Raw genomic sequence first — 19,528 nt, 5'->3', positions numbered from 1 at the left:
ATCTCAGTGTCTGATCTGGCACTAAGAGGCTTGTGGGATTGGCTTGAGCCATTTGGTGAGATGTTCCGCTGTGTGACCCAGTGAGCGACGCTGGGAACCAGCCTGCAATGTTGGCAGCCTGCAATGTGACACATACGCAGGTCCTGTGTCCCTCCACACTGCCGCCCCTTCTCTGAACCTCTCACACACACACACACACACACACACACTACTTCACAGATAATACTGCTCCACATTGCACACAGACATAACAGTATGTGTACTGTTAGCATTGTAGCCATGCTTAGCCGAGTGGACCTAAGAGACGAGCGGGGCGAAGGAAAAAGGATCACTTGAGAATCGAACCTCGTCCTGATTTCCATCAAGCTGGTGCTTGAAATGCAGGGACAGAACCATGCCTAGGAAGCACGGGTTTAGTAGCGGTGTACAGAAGTTAATTGTGTCACCTGTCGAATCACTTCAGATCAGAGATGACCTCCAGGTGAGGCAGGAAGACCTTTTAGAGGACTCAAACATAGCCCTCAACAAGCACAAAAGAGGATCCTGTCAAAGATTCAGAAACACTTCAATCAAGAGCTCAAAGGGCATTTGTGTTTTATTTGTCCAGGAACCTTGATGCAATATGACACGTATACATCACAGCAACTTAAGCTTACAGCAGTGACACTGCGATCTTGCACGCATCCTTACACGTCCCGACACGATACACTCGATTGCATGAGACAGGTCAACGTGTCAATTAAGCAACAAAAGAAAGTGTGTTCTCGTGACCTCAGTATATCGACCTTTGAAAGGTTCAGTCTTTCCTCAGGTTACATTCGATATGGTTTGTCATACAGAGCTGTTCTGAAAACTGTTGGTTGACTCAAACAACCTACAGTGTGCCATGAAGATAAAAGGAGGTACGATATGGAGAAATGCATGATACCACACTACGCATATACATGACAAAGCACCAGTGGATCTTATATTTTGTGCAGTGAACATTCCCAATATGTCTTTCCATATTCAGACACAGTGTCTTCTGCACATAGCACAATGAAATGCATGCAGGGAATGAGGACAACAGTACTCCATTTTAACCTGGTTTTCCTATAAGGCTAAATTTCACAAACTCTGTTAACAGGCATTTATGGTAACTTTTTTTTTTTGTAAGGTTGCCTAATGAACTATGGTCATACATTTGATAATATTTCATCATGACCTGTATAATTCAAATAACACATCCAACAAAGTATTCATAGGTAAAGGTTGACCTTAGGTTACATCGTACTCGTCATTGACCTGTGTGTGCGACCATCGCTTTTATAGATGCAGAAATCCTTCAGACATTCATTCTAGGACAGAGTGCAGTGTCCAAACCGGAATGTGTTCAGTCTCCCCTTGACACGAAAACCTGCCCTCAGCTGGATTTTTGATTGTCTTGTCAAAGCACACTTCCATTATGAGGAGGCATAGGAGCTGCCTGCTTCAAGCCGTCGCATCGCCCCTCACGTTCTCTCCTCTTCAAGGAGTCAGGATTTCTGATCGATCTCTCTCTAGCAGAAATTCAGCTAGTGGTTTATATTATGAAATACCTGAAGTATCCTCAGAACTGCAATTCCGAAGCAGTGTCGTTTTTAAGAAGAGTTGAGGGGGATGGAGGGGGGGGGGGGGCGGACCACCTTGTTGTATGCCAAGACTCCTGGGTTTGTGGGACCCTGAATGCTCCATAGTGCAGACAGTGGTCAAAACAGTGGATCATCAAAATGGCATTACCTGAGCGTGACGCATGGACTCCAAATGACGGCTTCTCATTGGGTAGTATTCCTCGTCTGCATTTCCTAAAAAACGCTTACAGGCGTTCAGTTCCATCATGGGAAACGATACCACAGCCAACTTGGTTTGTGTGTGTGGTGTACGCGTGTGTGTGTGTGTGTGTGTGGGGGGGGGGGGGGGAGAGTTGTCGATGTGGCCTCTTCACACGCAAGGCGGCTCGTCCGACAGAGTGAGCGGGCTGCAAGGCAGGGCCGTGCTGAGGGATCGGAAGGCAAAGATGGAGGGATCGGAGGCGTATCTGGGACGAGTGCCGGTCAGGTTCTGTGGAGAGGCAGACAAAACAGAAGGACAAGAGTCAGGGAGGGGCCCCCTGGGAAAGGAGACTTCCGATCGCAGGTGGAGAAGAAAGAGTTATGAGGAGGGTGTGGTAGGGTGGCACACACACACGCACACACACCACGCAACAAAAACAACTCCAAATGTTGGAATGGTCCATCGGCCAAATGGCGCTGCAGTAGGCTGTGGATTCGTGGCGCTAGTCATCCCAGTTCTCAGGTCAACAGTTGTTGGTTAATCTGCGTTTGACCCTCGGTGTTTCTAAGAGGATGAAGGGGCCAGGGCTAAAGTCCAGGGTTTAGACTGGGCTTTTTTCTGACATTAATGCAGTCCTTCACAGGTCAACCACACGAACGGGAGATGGCTTTTTGTGACTTTTAGGCTACCGCTAACAAGGCTGGGGTCAACCGGCCCCTCAATTCCCTTTGGATTCGAGTTCAAATTCTGTTCAAATAGAGAAGTTAATCGCTTGGAATGATTGTTATTAAGGGTTGATAAAGAGATTTTTGAAATAAACAGCGCTTTGTGATACCTTCCTCTTTCACTAGCAATGTGTGCTGAAACATGGTGGAATTATAAATGATAACAACATTTGCCTTCTTGCCTACAGTTTATATATTATGACTCCAGGAAGGACAGGAAATGGCTTTTGTGTGAGTTGGCAGTGAGGCAGCACTTTCTAGCCTGCTTACTCACTGGGGGGGAGGGTAGTTAAGGACAAGCAACTGAGTCCTTGAGATAGCCCTCTCCTCAGGAACTGACCTCCGGAGAGAGGGAGGGCAGGCAGTGACGTGTGTGTATGTGTGTGTTTTCTCTCATACGGTGGACTTTTGTATCGGAGCTGTTAGCCTCCTAGTAGCCAATGTTTTTGCCGAGTTGCTTCCAGTTCTTTTCCATCCCTCCCGTCACTCCATCTACCTCATCTTCCATACTCTTCTCTGTCTTCAATTCTACATGCTACTGTAACGGCATGGACCATTGTTTACTTTACTGTAACTGCAGAGAGTTTTTCCATGGCAGAGGGTTCTGTTGGGGTAACTGCTCAGACTGTATTCCCTGATCCGATGGAACGTCTTGCGTGTCACAGCGGACAGTACATGACTCCTCAAGGTCAAGGTTAAACGTGCGCTTTCTCCTTGTGAAAAAGGACTTTTCCCCGCACCGACGCAGTGAAGGTCGGCTAACTACCCAGTGACATCACCACTGCATGACACGAGGCAGCGTGCGGGGCTACGCCGACGCGGCTACAACAGGTGTTGCCATGGCTTCGATCGTCACTCTTGAGGGATTGAGTTCAGAAGGCTGCTGGGCCCTCCGTAGCTCGGCAACACATCCCAGCGGCACTGTAAGTGCTCCACACCCAGACAGACGTTCCGTCCGCAATCAATGACGGAATGGGTGGAGGTTGCGGGGGGGGGGGGGGGGGGGGGGGGGGGGGGGAGGGGTTGCGGGGGGGGGAGGGGTTGGGGAGGGGGAGGGGTTGGGGAGGGGGAGGGGTTGGGGGGTTGGGAGGGGGGGGTTGGAGTCTAATACTCTTTGAATGCCTTCCTTTGTGAAATTCCTCAGTTTGGGAATGAATTAGTGACTGTAGTGTCGAAGACCATATGCCTTCACCAAGCAACTTGTGTTGAGAGGGTTTTATTTGGAAGACGGATGACGGAGGAAAGGGGGAGAAACAAAGGCTGCAGGTTTTAAATATGGACGCTCTGACCTTTCCCATTTTCCTGTTTGGGTCTCTCTGTCTCGAGAGGGGAAACGAGTATGAATGAGAGAAAACAGGTTCCAGGTCGGATGACGAGCCGCGGTTAAGACACTCACCATATGGTGTGTCAGCCTAGCCGGCTGGGGTGACGAGTCACACCTACGGGACAGATTGGTATCCGCATCCCATCACCCGAGTCACGTAACCATCTTAGCTTAGCACGTTAACATCCCCCTGGCATGACTTTGCACACTTCTTGTCCGGGAAACCTGGCAAGCGATTGCTCCATTCGCTATCCTTTTTGCTACGTTTCCACTACAGTGTTGTTAGCAGCGCTGCCCGATTGCCCAATTCAAAAAGGCACGTTTCTTTTTCTAGACTCTTTCTTCCACTCGTTCACCCCTCGATCAATCCCCATCCATCTCCTTCACCGCCTCCTCTTCCCCTTCCCACCTTCTGGGAGGCTGAAACCGGACGCCACGCTCTGCTGCTTCCTAGGAGAGTGTCAACCCCCACTCCCCCCTCTCCACCTAGACTCACCCACCCCCACGCAAGGGAAGTCTCGGGGAGCAGATGCAGCAGCCCTGTAGTGTTCCTTTCCGACACCCCACGACAGGAGGACACAGACAGACTCGCTAGCGCACGCTCGCACACTCACTTCTTCCCAGATGGGCCCCATCTTTAAAAACAAACCTCCCATGACCTCCCTTACTGCTGCAAGCCACACCCCCTCTAGATCTAGTGTCTCTTTTGAATCTGAGCCAGATGGGGGGGGGGAGTTACACTGGAAGATAAAAGATGGAAAGAGAAAAGTGAGGGAGAGAGAGTAAAGATGGAGGTGGGCAGAGAGGGAGGGCAAGATGGGGAAGAAGAAAGAAAACACTAGTAAAAAGGAGAGGGGGGGGGGGGGACGAGCAGGGGGAAGAGACGGGATAGATCGAGTGCAGAAAGAAAAATCGAAGGTAGGGGGTGAGAGGAGAGAGAGGGGACAGAAAGCGAGGGGCCTCCCCCAAATGGCGCTAAAAGACCTACCGTACCAGAAAAACAAACAAGTGATCCACAACAACAACTCCACAAAAAGGGGGACAACAATCTCAGTGTCCTACAGGATGGAACCACAGATAGCAGCCGGCCCGAGCTATAAAAAGGAAAAGATGACTTCATCCCCGCCGATGTACCACAGGGCAACCACACACTCCTCCTCCTCCTCTTCCTCTTTCATCCCTTTGTCGCTCGCTCTTCTCCCTCCGCCACTTTGAAAGATGAGCCTCAATTACACATTTGAGTCATCGCTCAGACGCTGCCAGAGTCGTTTTCACCCACATGGAGATGGAAGGGGTAACCTAGATGTGGGCCGACGGGAGATGGGTGATGGTGTACGCGTCCGGGAGTGGGCTCGACTTTGAAACCCCTTCGTTGGCGTTAGCGGTTTGTGTGCGTGTACTAGGTTGTTCAGCTTTTACAGGGGCATGCATTTTGGGAGTAGTTCTGTGTGTGTGTGTGTGTATGAGAGAGAGTTGGCATGTTGGTGTTTGTGAACTAGATTGTTGATCTTATGCGTGACTGATTGTGTGTGTGTGCGTAAGCATGTATGTGCGATGTGCTACAGTTTACAGTATCCCACACAATGTGACAGTGACGTCACTTTCTCACCACACTGCGCATCCGTCTGGAGGACCCTTGTTGATGCCAAGGTGCCCAGGCACACTCCATTCCACTCAGGCTTCCCAACCTGCAGTCAACCACACCCCACTGCACACCGGAGCATGGCGCACACACACACACCCTGCAGACCCGTGCCTTCCGGAAACATGGCCGTACTGAGATTCTCTATGTATCCACGAGGACGATTTTCACACCCCGCATTCATTAAAAGGAGGAAACAGGCTTTCTTGATGCATCACTGTGTTCCATACGGGGGCCAACTTTTGATGAATTACACAATTTAACTCGCTCGCACACTTCTGAGTGGCTTTTCACAGCGTGTCACAAGAGTTTTACAGTAACCGCAAAACACAGAGAGATTATAGGACTGACATGCTAATTCGTCATCTTGTATCCAGTTCTCTCTGTGGCTACATAGGCATATTTTACAGGGGTGGTAATAAGATGGGCTTCTTGTAAAAAAAATGTTTTTAAAAGAGATTGTCAGATGGAGATCGACCCAGCCAAGGTTCTAGAGGGGCATGGGAACCAGCACCAGTGGCAGATGCTGTCCCAGCATGCATTTGGAGGAGTATCAAGGTATTGGCGGCAAGGCAGCCTAGGTTGTTTGCGGGGGCCAGATGACCCCTTAGCCTTATCGCTTCTGGCTTCTGTATTAAAACCCTGATCTGGTCTGGCTTTTGTGCATGAGAAGGAATTATACATTGTGTGTGTGCGCGTATGTATGTGTCCAATTATTACCACTTGCATAAACAACCAAGACTATCTTTTCTGTGGGGTCCTTTCATGTTCCGGTTCAAAAACTAAACAAAAGCAGAGGTGAACTTGAACTCACCCGTATCTTAATGGTCCTGGTTTTTCCTCCACAGTTCTTTTTCAGGAGCATTTTCTGTGGATATGAGACAAGAAAGTCACTTAGCATGTACACTGGAATGTGAGTGCACGATACAAACCACAGATACCAGACTCATTTTATAATCTACTGTGGACAATACTGACACCTATTTTTGGAAAGTGCTTTTGGGCCATATTCCTATGCCACGGGAGCCATTTTTGGTACCTACATGAGAACATGTTTTGTTACTTCATTACTCCACAAACAAAGTGGAGTTTTCTTGAAGCTAAAGTACAGATGACAATAAAGTCAAAATGCCGGTCAATGTTACAAATACTCTGCTGAACTCCAACCCCAACAGTGTGAATGTCCTGGAAATCTGAACGAATGATTTCGTGTATCTTAACAAAGAAAAGCACCACATTGTGTCTGGGTTATGGGTCAACTAATCATGCACGATAATGTCAAGGCAACTGAAAATCGCATGTCCATGGGCGGGTGAATCACTGTAATTAAGGAAGAGAACAAAATCCAGCTGCTCAGCTAAACTAAATAATCAGTCGACGAGGCTTATGTAATATCCTGTCTCACGTTCCCCCCCTCAAGAGTCCACTGGGCTCAACCATTCTGACAAGTGAGGCCAGCATGGGGGCTCTCACAATCGAGGAATTGTCTCGGAGGGGTGGGGTGTGTATGTCAGAGGGGTGGTGGTGGAGGGGGGCGGGGGGTCTGGCAAGGGGGAAGGGAGTGAATGAGAATGATAGACTCTCGCTGTTGAGGAAAGAGAACTGAGTTCAAATGAACTTGGCTGTCTGTGTTGTTGGTCCACCCCGCGTACATAAAGCATAGTCTGGTCCATTTGGCCATAAGTTTGTTGAGTACAACAATTTCATTTTTTTTTCATTCAATTTCATGGAACATGGTTCAGGGCCAGCTCTCTGCTTACTTGGAGACAACCACGGGTGTCTCCATACATCTGTGAGTGTATCTCTCGGGACCAGATCGCAGCAAACGTCTGCACAATCAAACTGTTGCTGATGCCAATCAGGTTTCATTGATAGACAAAGAGCCGTACCACATATGAATAACTGGGTCTGGATTATCTTGCGTGTAAGTGGATTAGTGGTCGCTGAAACAAAACAAACATCTGACCCTTTCACCCTCCACTCAAGACTATTATGAGATAAATAAACCGTGCATTATGTGACGGTTTTAACTTGTACGGTGGCCACAAACGGTTTCTTGTTTCGTACTTGTTTACCACTCCTTACTGGTCATTCGAAGTAGTCGCATTAGGTTCGTTCAGCAACTGCTGAATATCTTTGTCAGTATTCTATCCCAGGACTTCATAGACGGGCACATAAACATCAGGAGGGTGTCATGACGATGCTTTCGGGTGGACATGCTCCGCTTCGTCTGCAACTATGTGACAAGTAACCTTACCATGAAAGCTACAAAATGAAAACTTTTTTTCGCATTGTTGGACACTAACGTGAAGCGTCCAACCAAAGGGTTAAGCGTCTGCCATGTGGTAGCCACCTCTTCAGGCCCCCTATTGTACTCACTGCAACACCTCCTATTCCACTTGACCGGGCCTACAAACAAACTCTCACACACACACACAGACACACATGCAGATTTACACACACAGACGCAGACACTTTACCACAGAGGAAGACAACACACTCAAAACAAAGATTGCTATTAGGGGACAGACTAATAATGTATTAGGAACACACACACACACATCCCTTCCCCTCTCAGCCCCTCTCCATGCTGCTCGCTGCCTCGCTTATCATCTGTTCTTTCTCTCTCGAGCTCCGATGGACATATGGGCCCATACCCTCCCTTGTGGTGGTACACACACATACACACACACTTCGCATTTCAGACAAACGTGACAATGGGATTTTTAACGATCGCTATCAATGATCTCTTCTGTGGCTCGTTAACAGTTGTCGTACATACATATTTCTATTTGTTGTTGTTTATTTAATCCTCTCTCTCTCTCTCTCTCTCTCTCTCTCTCTCTCTCTCTCTCTCTCGGCCACTCCGTAGCTTATCAGCCCTTTGTGAAAAACGAGGGCAGACATCTGCCGTCCGCACCTCCCTCTCCTTCATCTCCCCGGACCACCGAGGTGGTGAGGCCTCGGCGGTGGAAAAGAGTGTGTGTGTCTGTGTGTGTGTGACTGTGTGTGTGACTGTGTGTGTGTGTGTGACTTTGTGTGTGTGTGACTGTGTGTGTGTGTGACTGTATGTTTGTGAGTGAGTGAGAGGGGAAGCTAGATTGGGGTGGAGGGAGGTGTAGTTGTGCCCTTTTTCTTAATCCTGCGCTCAGAGCACTGAAGTGTGTTCCCCAGTCTGGCTGGTGGTACAAAGCTCCCTCACTTTTCCCATTTTTGGAACCCTTACGTAGAAATAGTGAACATTTTGGGAGGCTCTGGAAAGACCCGTTCAAATTAAATAACATATGGGTTATCATTTTTTGGAGAAGTCACTTTCTTTTCCAAAATGCAAAAGGTTGCGTTGCCATTTCAGGCCACGTGTGTGAAACTACTGAATATTTGGAGGCTGTGAAAGTGGTTACAGTTAGTTCTGAAAGTGATAATCAGTTTAACTTCGATTTACAATTCAAAAAGTACTTTCCAAATGCTGACCTGTTGCATTTTCTCAAGGTCCAGGCTGGGCCTCCTGGGCTCTCCCCCATAGCTGTGCCTGTGCTTCCTGTAGGGCACTGCTGACTGGTCAAAGTGGGTCAAGATGATGGGCCTGGCTGTCGGCTGCATCACCTGCAGCTGTAACAGGACTGGAGGGGCTTTGAGGCTGCGAGGCGGGCTGGAGCTGAAGAGCACTGGGCTGGGGGAGGCATCCGGGCAAGCACCAGGCTCCACCTGCGGCCTGGCGGCCGAGGCCGGCCCGCAGCCACACAAGTCCCGCACCTCCTCGTCGCTGGAGGCGCTGCTGTGGTGGTCGCCGTGCCGAGGGTGCAGCGTCGACGTCCACTTTCTGCCGTCGCCGATGCCACGGCTGATTCGCTCGAGCTCTTCCTCCGAGGAATGGCGGTCCAGGGTGGGGTCTAGGAGGAGGCGGAGACGGCGCAGGCGGGCCGGGGACAGCGGGCCCTGGTTGTGTTGCTGGCTCGTAGCCAACGGGGTGAGGCTGCAGTTCCGCCGTCGTTCTGAAGGGGGCAACAAGAGTGGCAGTCAGAGTGGAACTATAGGATTTTCGAATATGGAGATTTTCTCTACTCTGCATGCAACTTGTAGTCCACGGTCGGCCGTCTAGGGCTTGTGTGAGCTAGGTTCTAAGCCGGGGGGGTTGGGAGGTTAGGGTAGAGAGTGATGGGTATTGCATACCTCGGTCAATCTGTGCAAGCTCTTGATTTTCCCCCTCGGAATCATCGCTCTCCACTCCCTCTCCACTGCCATGGTAGGAGATCTACGAGGAGCACAACTGGGGTCAAGTTTCAATACATCAACAGGAAACCGCTCTTCACGACCTACCCTGTGTTGGTAAACATCGGGGAATTACAGAAGGAGGTGGAATCTGGGCCTGTTGTGACTGATCCATGAGTTTTGCCAAGTTTGAAACCATGTCAGAATGGCATTAGTGTCAGGTCAGAGAGGGGAACAGTTTTACATAATGTAGACTGAGCAAGAACACGGCTGTTTTTTCCATGAAATAATCCCCTATTTTAGCCAGATAAGGCCGTTTCCCTAATGTAGTCTCATAACTAGGCCTTTCAAATGGTTTGTAAAGGAGCTTTTCCAAGAAACACCCTAGCCTACTGACATCATTGAAAACAAATAGCATTTTATATCATGACTCAACACACAAATCAGGGGTAAGCATTTTGATCAAAGAAAGGATGTAGGCCAGTCCTGCCGACATATTATGTAGACAAAAGCTTGCAACAGCCTACGACGTTTGTGTCATGTTCTCGAACGGATTTAAACTAGTCTCAGGTGTAGACATCTGTAGAGATCTAAAAAGCCATGTGTTACATTACATGGGAAAATCTGGACTGCAATGACTAATATAGGATCACAACCAATCCCTGTTCTTGTCAAGCAGCGTGAGACTCAAGATACAGTGAGAAGTAAGTTCATTCTGAACCCTTTGCGAGGAGACCCATTCAGCAACGCAGCTATGCTAACTGACGCTTTGAATTCCCCGTCCCAAGACCAGACCAGGCTGTCTCTCTTAGTAATCCTTTCGGAGGGGCCTACAGCAGCAGCAACAACAACAGAGAAAACCAGCAGACTGCGACGCGAAGAGTTAAGTAACGCGCCACACACAGTAATTACCACACTGAGGCCAGGCCGAGCAGCTGCCATCTGTGCTCCTTCTCTTGCGCGCATGCCGTACACACACACACACACACCTCCTCTTCCTTCTGAGGCACTTCAAACAGAGGGGGAATGAGAGAAAGGAGCCAGGGCCTCAAGTTCAACAAGAGCAGACTGGCTGCATACACTACCCTCAACAATAGGATGCGTTCACAATGGCATTATTTGGCTAAATGTTCTTAGTTTGCAACACAATATGTGCTATGGGATATTTCATAATGTAGTTCTGCTATCCCACGCTATTGCACTTTAAGTTTTAAATGTGTACTCGCCAATTTGAATCCAGGTCAAATCATGCCACAATCATTGTTGTTCTTTACTGTACTTCAGATAATATCTGAACTATTACAGGGAAGCCTAAGACGGTATCACAACCATCTCAATTACATCACAAAATACCAGCGTATGTGGCCTTGTCACCCAGGTGACAACCTCTTCTGGGAGGTTGATAGCATCTTCACCTGGGACAAGTGTGTGTGTGTGTGTGTGTCTACATTACACTCAATAGTTGTGTATCTTTTTGTTTGAGGCTGAATTCCACAGGGGAATGCTTGACATACTTTCCATTATTCTCTAGTCTTTAGAGGGGCTTCTCGTACCTCTTTAGAACGGGATACTAATACAAAGTGGAGGGATCTAAAAGGTGTTGGGGGGGGGGGTCACATGTCAAAGGAATGACATGTTTATGATTATCAATGACTTTTTAATTATTACAAAAGAGTGGACATGACCATAATTAAACAAGGAATTACATAAAGTACTATTATATAGCTTACATACCGATTCTATCAATAGAGTATGATAATATTCAAGGTCATGATTGAAGTCCTTCCAAAAAGCCTTCTGTTGAAACTAGTATGAGCGCTCAGTATGTTGACTTAAGCACAGCACTTTCCTACAACCCTTATGTGTCGTTTTGGATGTGAGTATAGGAACATACCTTTCAAAATAGGATGCAGAAGATATGCTTTAAAAACACAAACTGCCGTGAAAATACATTTCTTGACACAACCTGCAATGTGAAGTTGTCCCAGCAGTTTCAATGTGAGTAAGTAGCCACAATAAACTCATCTTCACATTTTCAGTTACTTTTCTGTAGCTCATTTCCCCTTTAAATTTAATTTCCCCCCCATCAGCCTCAATCATTTACCCCTAACCACTTGAATAACGGGACATTTGTTTAATCTGGGGAACTAAAACTCAACAAACAGGGTTGAAATAATTAAACCATGAAAAATGCTAATTTCAACAGAGTGAATGACCAGTGTGGGTGTGTGAATTTGAATAGACCCCCCCCACACACACACACACACACACACACAAGCTATAGCCTAAGCCTTGAAACTTGTATTGAAGCTGGATTTAACCAGGGCTACTCCAAAGCACCCATTGGTGCTGCTCCTCAGGTTTCAGGACATGTGTGCAACCAATTGCCAAATTTGGGATCAAGTTCGAGTATGAATGTGCAACCGTTGAGGTTACGAGTCCTCTGCTTCCCATTTATGCTTGTGTATGTTTGAGTTATATGTCCGCGTATGTATACATTTGTAGTGTGAAGACACTGTTTTACATAGGGGTGGAACTAACTAACACCGATTTGCATGTGCTGTGCAGTTGAGCCGGACTGATTTGCTTACTATTGCACCAGTATAATCTACAGCGCTGGATGGTGCACTCAATGGTTGAATGAATACGTGTTAATTAATTCATTATTACATTTAATTTACTGAACAAACACATCATAAATGTATTGATTTAGTGTTTGATGTGGTGGCAGAGTAATCAGTGGAAGTCAAGTAAAACGATGCGCATCAACTACCACTACTGACAACATCTATGATAACTTCATTTCTTGAATCTGACTTCTACAGTTAGCTACACTTAATACTGGAACATTGTAGGTTTACCAGCTATACGGTTTCAACTTCTTTGACCCTACTTGCTCAACTTGATTCGAACTGATACACATCCTTGCACGAACCCATTTTTGCCAGTTCCTCTTTCCTTTCTACCCCAATGGGTTTGGCCCTTAACAGCAGAGTCTACAAACAGCCAGTGCTTTTATTTGTCTCCCCACCCCCCTCCCACTGAGGGGTGAGGTCTGCTTAATCCATGGCTCTGGTGTTATCTCCCCACTAAAGCAGGTGATCGAGGCTCTAATGGGTGATAAGGCTGCTGTAGAGAACAGCTGCGGGGTGAGACCAAGGAGGGAGTTGGGATGCCGTGCTTTGGTTCAGTTGATAAACGGGGACTTGTGTTTGTGGGCCTCATGTCATGTGCACGTGAGAACGTCTGAGCTTCCGGCCGAGTTTATGAACAGAAACAATTGCAGTGTGTCGGCTGTTTCCGATGCACAGAAGGCCTTCTGGGGGGGAAAAACTAGACCACACACCCCCAATACACTTTGGCATGAGAAACAAAACGACAATATTAGAGGGCAGTTGATTGACCATACAACCACATACATATTAAAGAGTGATAATTTGGACATATTTGGAATTCAACAAGACATTGATGCTACTCTCTTACAAAACAGATACATTGTACTGTTAATGATATCTAGGCTTGTGCCTGGGCCTATGGAAGTAATAGGATCTGCCTTTGCAATGTTTGGCGGAAGCATAGAATACTGTTTCTACACCAGCGGCAAGGCTATACCACTTGCCATCCATTTGGCTGGCATGAATAGTGCCAGTGTCATCTTGACATGTCCTGTGTCCACATGCAGCAGGCGGACACACATGTGCCAAGACAAGCGGGTGAGTCAGTGCCAACGCAGAGTGTGTGAACAATAGTTCCAAAGTTCCTTGCCAAACACAATAAAAGAATGGCAAACACTGGACTGTTATACGGTATAGGACTGTGCACGATACAACATCCGACCAACAAAAAGTCCTGTTCCTCCCAGAAGGTTGGAGGGAACTGTACACGAGGGACTGCATCGGTTCATATTGCACGCAGGGCTAGACACATGTTACAGACGTCAACCAGCCATTATTACACCCATGCACACACACAAACTTGTCATTAGTCAGCTCCTTCAAAGAGGTTTAAACTCAGTCGATTAAACATAATCATAAGTGCCAAGGTACACTGAAATATGTGAGAAAACAAGTTAGCAAGGACATGACACATTCCTTCCCTTGTCCTGGAAGGTTCTTATGTCGTAATGTTGCAAGCTTTGGTAGTCACGATCCTCTATGAATTAAACCTTTAGCCAGATTATTAATTAGCTAACTGAAAACGTAAGATATATTCTCATATGGCACAGTAATGGACAGTATCCAAAATTAGAGTCGAAATGTGCCCCTGATAGGATATATGGAGAGAAGCAAATCATCTGTCTAGTCTAGTGAAACTAAATGTTAGTTGGGATTGATCATTTGTCACTAAATGACAACTGGTGTTATGAAGGTCAGGCTAGCTAGGCCCACCATTAGCCCGACATCGCTGGTAAAGTTGGTAGTGCTGATGAGGCAAAAGTGAAGTCATCCAAATAGCATTTCATGAAATGTCTGCTCTGAAGCCAAAAAGAATGTGCTTGCCATTAGATTTCACTAAGTGCAGAGCATTCTTTTGGCAGTCTACTAATTATAGCAGGCTTAGATCACAAGTTGTAGCCTGGTAGTTCCTCTATTGGTCAATGGTTCTATATCTAAAAACTCATTGCATCATAAAATCTTTATCCGGTGTCAATGTGAGGACAAAACACTTAACAAGTACACAAGTTACAGTATTAGGTAAGCCCTTTACCTGTGTATGTGTGTGTGTGTGTGTGTTTACGTGTTCTACAAGAAAGGTGGAATGAAATCCCTGTCACTCGCTCGTTTGCTGCCACTGAGCTGCTAGCTAAGCTGGATCAATGACAATCTTGGAACCCACCAAGTAAGACACATACACCCTAGCTTTATTTACAGTGACAGACACACCGGTCCAAAGACAAACATATTACACACAAACAGGTAAACAGTGACTTGTTAGGTGCACCATCGTCTCACATTTGATAGGCCATGCAATTCTTGCAGTGACACAAGGGTCACTTCTCATACACTGAGGCCAGATGCTACAACCTCATCATGTGGGGGTTCTCTCGCTCTTGCCTGTTTCTGTAATTGTCTTTAGTGTAAGCTCCCATGGTCATCTATGGAATGAGGCCAACCTGAGACTGGTTTCTATTGGAATAGAGTTAACTATAGTAGGGTGTCCTAAGTCTTCAAACTCATTGCAACCCCTTTGACCTTCTCAATGAGCCTTACAATTATATTGGCCGTCAATATTTTCTGACACAGCCCTAAGGCTTTAATTAGGTACCATGTCAGGAGACTATTTGTGTTTCAGAGTGTTCAAGTTCAAGTTCAAGTTCAAGTCTTTTATTTGTCAGGTGCACAGAGCAACACAAGGTTAGACTGGGCACTGAAATTCTTAAGACAAGACAACGCAAGCACTTGGCATAACATAACATATAAGTACACAGAACAAATTTACATCTATGCTGAGCTTAGATAAGTGAACTTCCTAAATATACAGATAGCAATAAATAAACGACTTTACTAACCCTAACACTAAAACTTCCTAAATTACAGATAACAATAAATAGTACGCTATACTAACCCTAATACACAAAAAAAAAAAAAAAAAAAAAAAAAAAAAAAACCTGTTACAACCCTATAAACTAATCTAACCTAAATGGAGTACAGTGCAGTAGTGCAGTTCTGTCTGGACCTTGGCCATCACAGAATATGACTTCACGTAACTATTCAAGCAGACGCGGCAACAATACTGTTTTAGTACACCAGTTGCTTTCTCTTTACACCAAACCGGCATAAAAGAGGAAGAGCACAGGCCCAACTAGGCCACAAGAGCCACACAATAGGGTGGCACACTTTTCCCCCTTTCCAACAGCCAACTCAAAAGAGTGCACAGGGACACAAAATGGCTGCCACCGGGGCATCCAGTTGACGGACACACAATGGTGGTTGATGAGGCGAATGAGTGACCCATTCACCACATGAAGCGTTGCTGTATACTCGTTGAAAAGTGTCAGCTTTAGGCCATATGCAAAGTGAGTTGGATTGTAGAAAATGGCTGCCACAGGAGATTCTCAGAGGTTTCGAATACTAAGCAGATATGGCTTGCATTAGAGATAAATCCTCTCATTTTGACCACTGGTACCATTTGGAAGTGTACTGTCCTATGGTACCTTTATAAAGTGTTACCCTGGAGTTAAGGCAAGGAAGCAATCCAGCACTAAAACATCCTTCCATTCCCCTTATTTAACTGATGGGTGGCATTCTACACATTTCACATAAAAACTGGGATTAGTAAAAGACAAGTGTTTGTCATGTAAAAAGCATATGAATGATCAGACATCTTTCTGAAGCTGAACCATAATGCTAAGATCAAATGCACGACACTGCTGATTAAAAGCGTCAGCCTAACTAACTGAACTTTATTTGCATCTGGGATCCCTGGGTATTGGTGAGTTCACTTTGGAAATGTCGAAAACAGGCTAAAGCTACCTTTATGCATACCTGACCCACCCACCGGCAATGGCAAGCACAGCCATTCGATGCCAAAATGTAAATAAAAAAGCAAAAAAGCAGACACTAGTGGTCACCTTGGAGTGCATGCTATGGAAATGTGGTTTGAGCTGCATATGGTTTCATGTTTGTTCTATGTTTGTGTGTGCACGTGTGTACCTGCCTTTCAGTGTTCTGACTGCATGCCTGCTGGGTGTTTTCCTTTGGGCAGGTCAGGATGTAAACAGAACTAGCCAACGTACACATACCCACACCTCTGAAAAACCAGATTCCCCATTTCAGAGAAGAACCAGATGTGTTATAAATGAAAGACAAGTGAGTGTGTGTGTGTGTGTGTATATGTGTATGTGTGTGTGTGTGCGTGTGTGTGTGTGTGTGAAAAGAGAAATGATGGTGCTGGTTATGCACAACAGTGAAGCTTCATGCCACTACATTGTAATTCCTGATATATTGGCCTGTTTGTCTTGGAGGTCTTCGTTTGCAACTATGGTTTTGTGGCTGCTACAGTGTCAACCCTTTTTTTTCAGGTGTGTGTGTGTGTATGACGAGAGAGTGATTGTTTGTGCGCACAATACACGGTTGCTTGCCTGTCTTCTTCTAGAAAGCAATAAATACTTTCTAATGGCTGGTTTGAGATCTATGGCAGTACTCTAAAGCCCACATAGTTGTTGTTGTTGATGAGGAAGATACTGACTGAAAAATATTTCAGCTGTTCCTACGACTGCATGTGTGTTCCTGTCCTATAGTGTGCACTTGGTTCCCCAGAGCTTGGATGAGTGTGTGAGTGGGTGTGTAAGTGTTGCTCCCTTTTTCTGTGTATGTGTGTTAGCATCACCCTCTCCCTCTCTCTTTTTCACTCACCCGCACTGTGTGTGTGTCAGTGAGTGAGTAAGTGTGTGCGTGTCTACATGTGGTCTCTTTTATGCTAACCAGGTCATTCACCCATTCTATGGCTGCAGGCCCAAACAAAGAAAGTTCTGCATACAGCTCTTCTAATTAACATGGCACAAGTCTCGGGTCAATATCCATATGCACACAAATAGCCAAATACTCAGCAGAATACCAACAGAAGTAGAACGTTATGATATTTCACTTTGGGAAAATTACACGGTGGCATACAAATGTTGTGCTCAGATTTTAGCTCACCATTTGTAGGTACATTGTGTAGTGTAGAATGAGAAAATGTTCAATGTTTAAGTAGATTATACATTAGTAACACCTCATTATCTTACCTTAAGTTGAAAGGGATGTATCTCGTTGAGTGAATGCCTTCTTAACTTCTTAGTTAAAGTCTTCAACATTCTGATGACGTTTCGTATGGCTTATCTTCTACAAAATACTTTTGTTGGTGGCCTCAAGCCCTTTATAACTACAATTAATTCATTGAAATGCACAGTTCTGCACATTAAAAGGCACAATACGCTATAAGCAAGCAGTCATACACATTCACACATACATGCAGTTCACCACACACAACGACACACTCAACTTCTGTTGTAGAAACCCAACAGTTTCCAGTGAAAGTCAGAATTTACTGTCCTTGGTTGGACAATCTCTTGATACTATATTAAAATCCGTTACTGTGTGACAAGATGGTAATAGACCCAATTAACTACGCCCGACTTTGTTATTGTGAATTCATTTTAGCTTACGACGAAGCAGTCCTGGCACCCGGTTTCACAAGTCTCGAATAAATCATTTACGTTCGGTTCTCTTCTTCTCAGACATGTACATATAACTCAAAAGACAAGGCGGATTGAAGTTTTAAATTTTTGCCATGAACTTGTTCACATTCAGACACGCACACAGCACATTCACACTCACACACATACACACAGCCGAATGCACACGTTTACATGAAGAACACACATAGTTCTTCTCTCGTTTGGGAAGCCGGCCCGTTCATTGGTTGATCTACTGAGTGATGTCATTTTTTTCCCAAAAAGGAGGGGTGACTGTTAAAGCAATATTTTGTTTATATAGTCGATGTAGTTTATTCTTTATGTATTTGTCTGATATAGTAAGACAACATATTTATATATGTATATAACATTTAGATGGTTAATTATGATTTTCTGTGTAACCTTTGTACCTGTAGACAAAAAGTATGCTGTTCCAGTGTTGCCAACTACCACATTGCAAAACCCTGAATATACAGAAAAGGTATTCCCTCACAGGCTCATCAGACTGCCTGGTTTATAGAATGTTCCTCTGACATGGGCTATGCCCATAAAGCTAATTTAATTTATTAAAGAGTGTTAAAATTATATATATGTAGAGAGAGAGAGAGAGAGAGAGAGAGAGAGAGAGAGAGAGAGAGATGGGGAGAGACAGAGAGAGGTGGTAAGAAAGCAAGGACAGAGAGAAGTGAAAGAGAGTCAGGTATAATTGGCATGAGTGGAGTGATCCTATTACAATGACGTCATCCTCTGGCATGGGAAAATCAGTCTCTATGGATATGTAGAGACAGTGCTTTGGGAGAGAGATGTATTTGGCCATGTTATTAACAGTGGCACAACGTGAGTGTGTGTGCATGTGTGTGTATGTACCATGAGTTTGGGCCTATCCTGTGCCATAAGATTTTACTTTTTAATGAGTCTGTGTTTTTATGCTTAATCACATGTTATTATTAACGCTATCCCTTATACACATGGCATACACATTTTAAGCAGAAAATTGTTCACACAGTTTTTTCTATTGCACTTTTATTATTGTTTACCTGATAATAAATGTTACACATATTCACATCTGTTCATTGCTGTCTTACTTTATTGTGTGATTTGAGTGACCATAAAGTAATTATGATATGATTTAATTTGAAAGGCTTCATTCCAAAGCACACCTTATTTTCCTTAATTGAATCCACAGTGAGATTGTTCAAATCAACAAGATCCATAAATGTATAAAAAAAACAGCTCTTACTTAAGGGAGGAATAAAAGCAAGCCATGGTCAGTTTCACAAGACTCAAATTGATAGCTTATGATTTCAGGAAACTTATAACAAACTCTGCTTTTTCTGCATGTTTACGAAATCATGGTTGTTTGTGTACAAGATATATTTTGCTTTGTAACACGTCCGGTTGTTGACCTGGTAAACTTTCCAATGAACCTGCAGCTTGGCACCACCTCAAGCTTGTCAATCCAATTAGTATTTTAGCTGTGGTGATCGGTAAACACATTATTGTAACCTATTTGTCTAAAATATGGAAACACTGCATTGAGATTTTTTGGGGGGGATGTCAGGAGACAGTATCTTAAAATAAACAAAAACATAAAATGTGAAGATGCTTTTACTTATTCAATTGATAGCATTCCGTATGTTTATGAGCTGCCACAAGAGGGT

General features: G+C 45.2%; 1 protein-coding gene across 1 annotated transcript; it reads right to left on the bottom strand.

Moving 5' to 3' along the window:
- Positions 1 to 556: 556 nt before the first annotated feature.
- On the bottom strand, positions 557 to 18,044 carry si:dkey-16j16.4. Its single transcript, XM_047044990.1, has 5 exons — positions 17,418 to 18,044; positions 9,653 to 9,734; positions 8,954 to 9,474; positions 6,297 to 6,350; positions 557 to 2,079 (listed from the first exon to the last, which is right to left on the bottom strand). The coding sequence occupies exons 1-5, from the start codon at positions 17,484 to 17,486 to the stop codon at positions 1,960 to 1,962; spliced, it is 846 nt and encodes a 281-aa protein (XP_046900946.1). The 5' UTR covers positions 17,487 to 18,044; the 3' UTR covers positions 557 to 1,959.
- Between the last annotated feature and the right edge of the window lie 1,484 nt (positions 18,045 to 19,528).

This window comes from Hypomesus transpacificus, chromosome 3 (assembly GCF_021917145.1).
Source record: "Hypomesus transpacificus isolate Combined female chromosome 3, fHypTra1, whole genome shotgun sequence".
Lineage (NCBI taxonomy): Eukaryota > Metazoa > Chordata > Actinopteri > Osmeriformes > Osmeridae > Hypomesus > Hypomesus transpacificus.
This window is presented reverse-complemented; position numbering and strand designations above follow the sequence as displayed.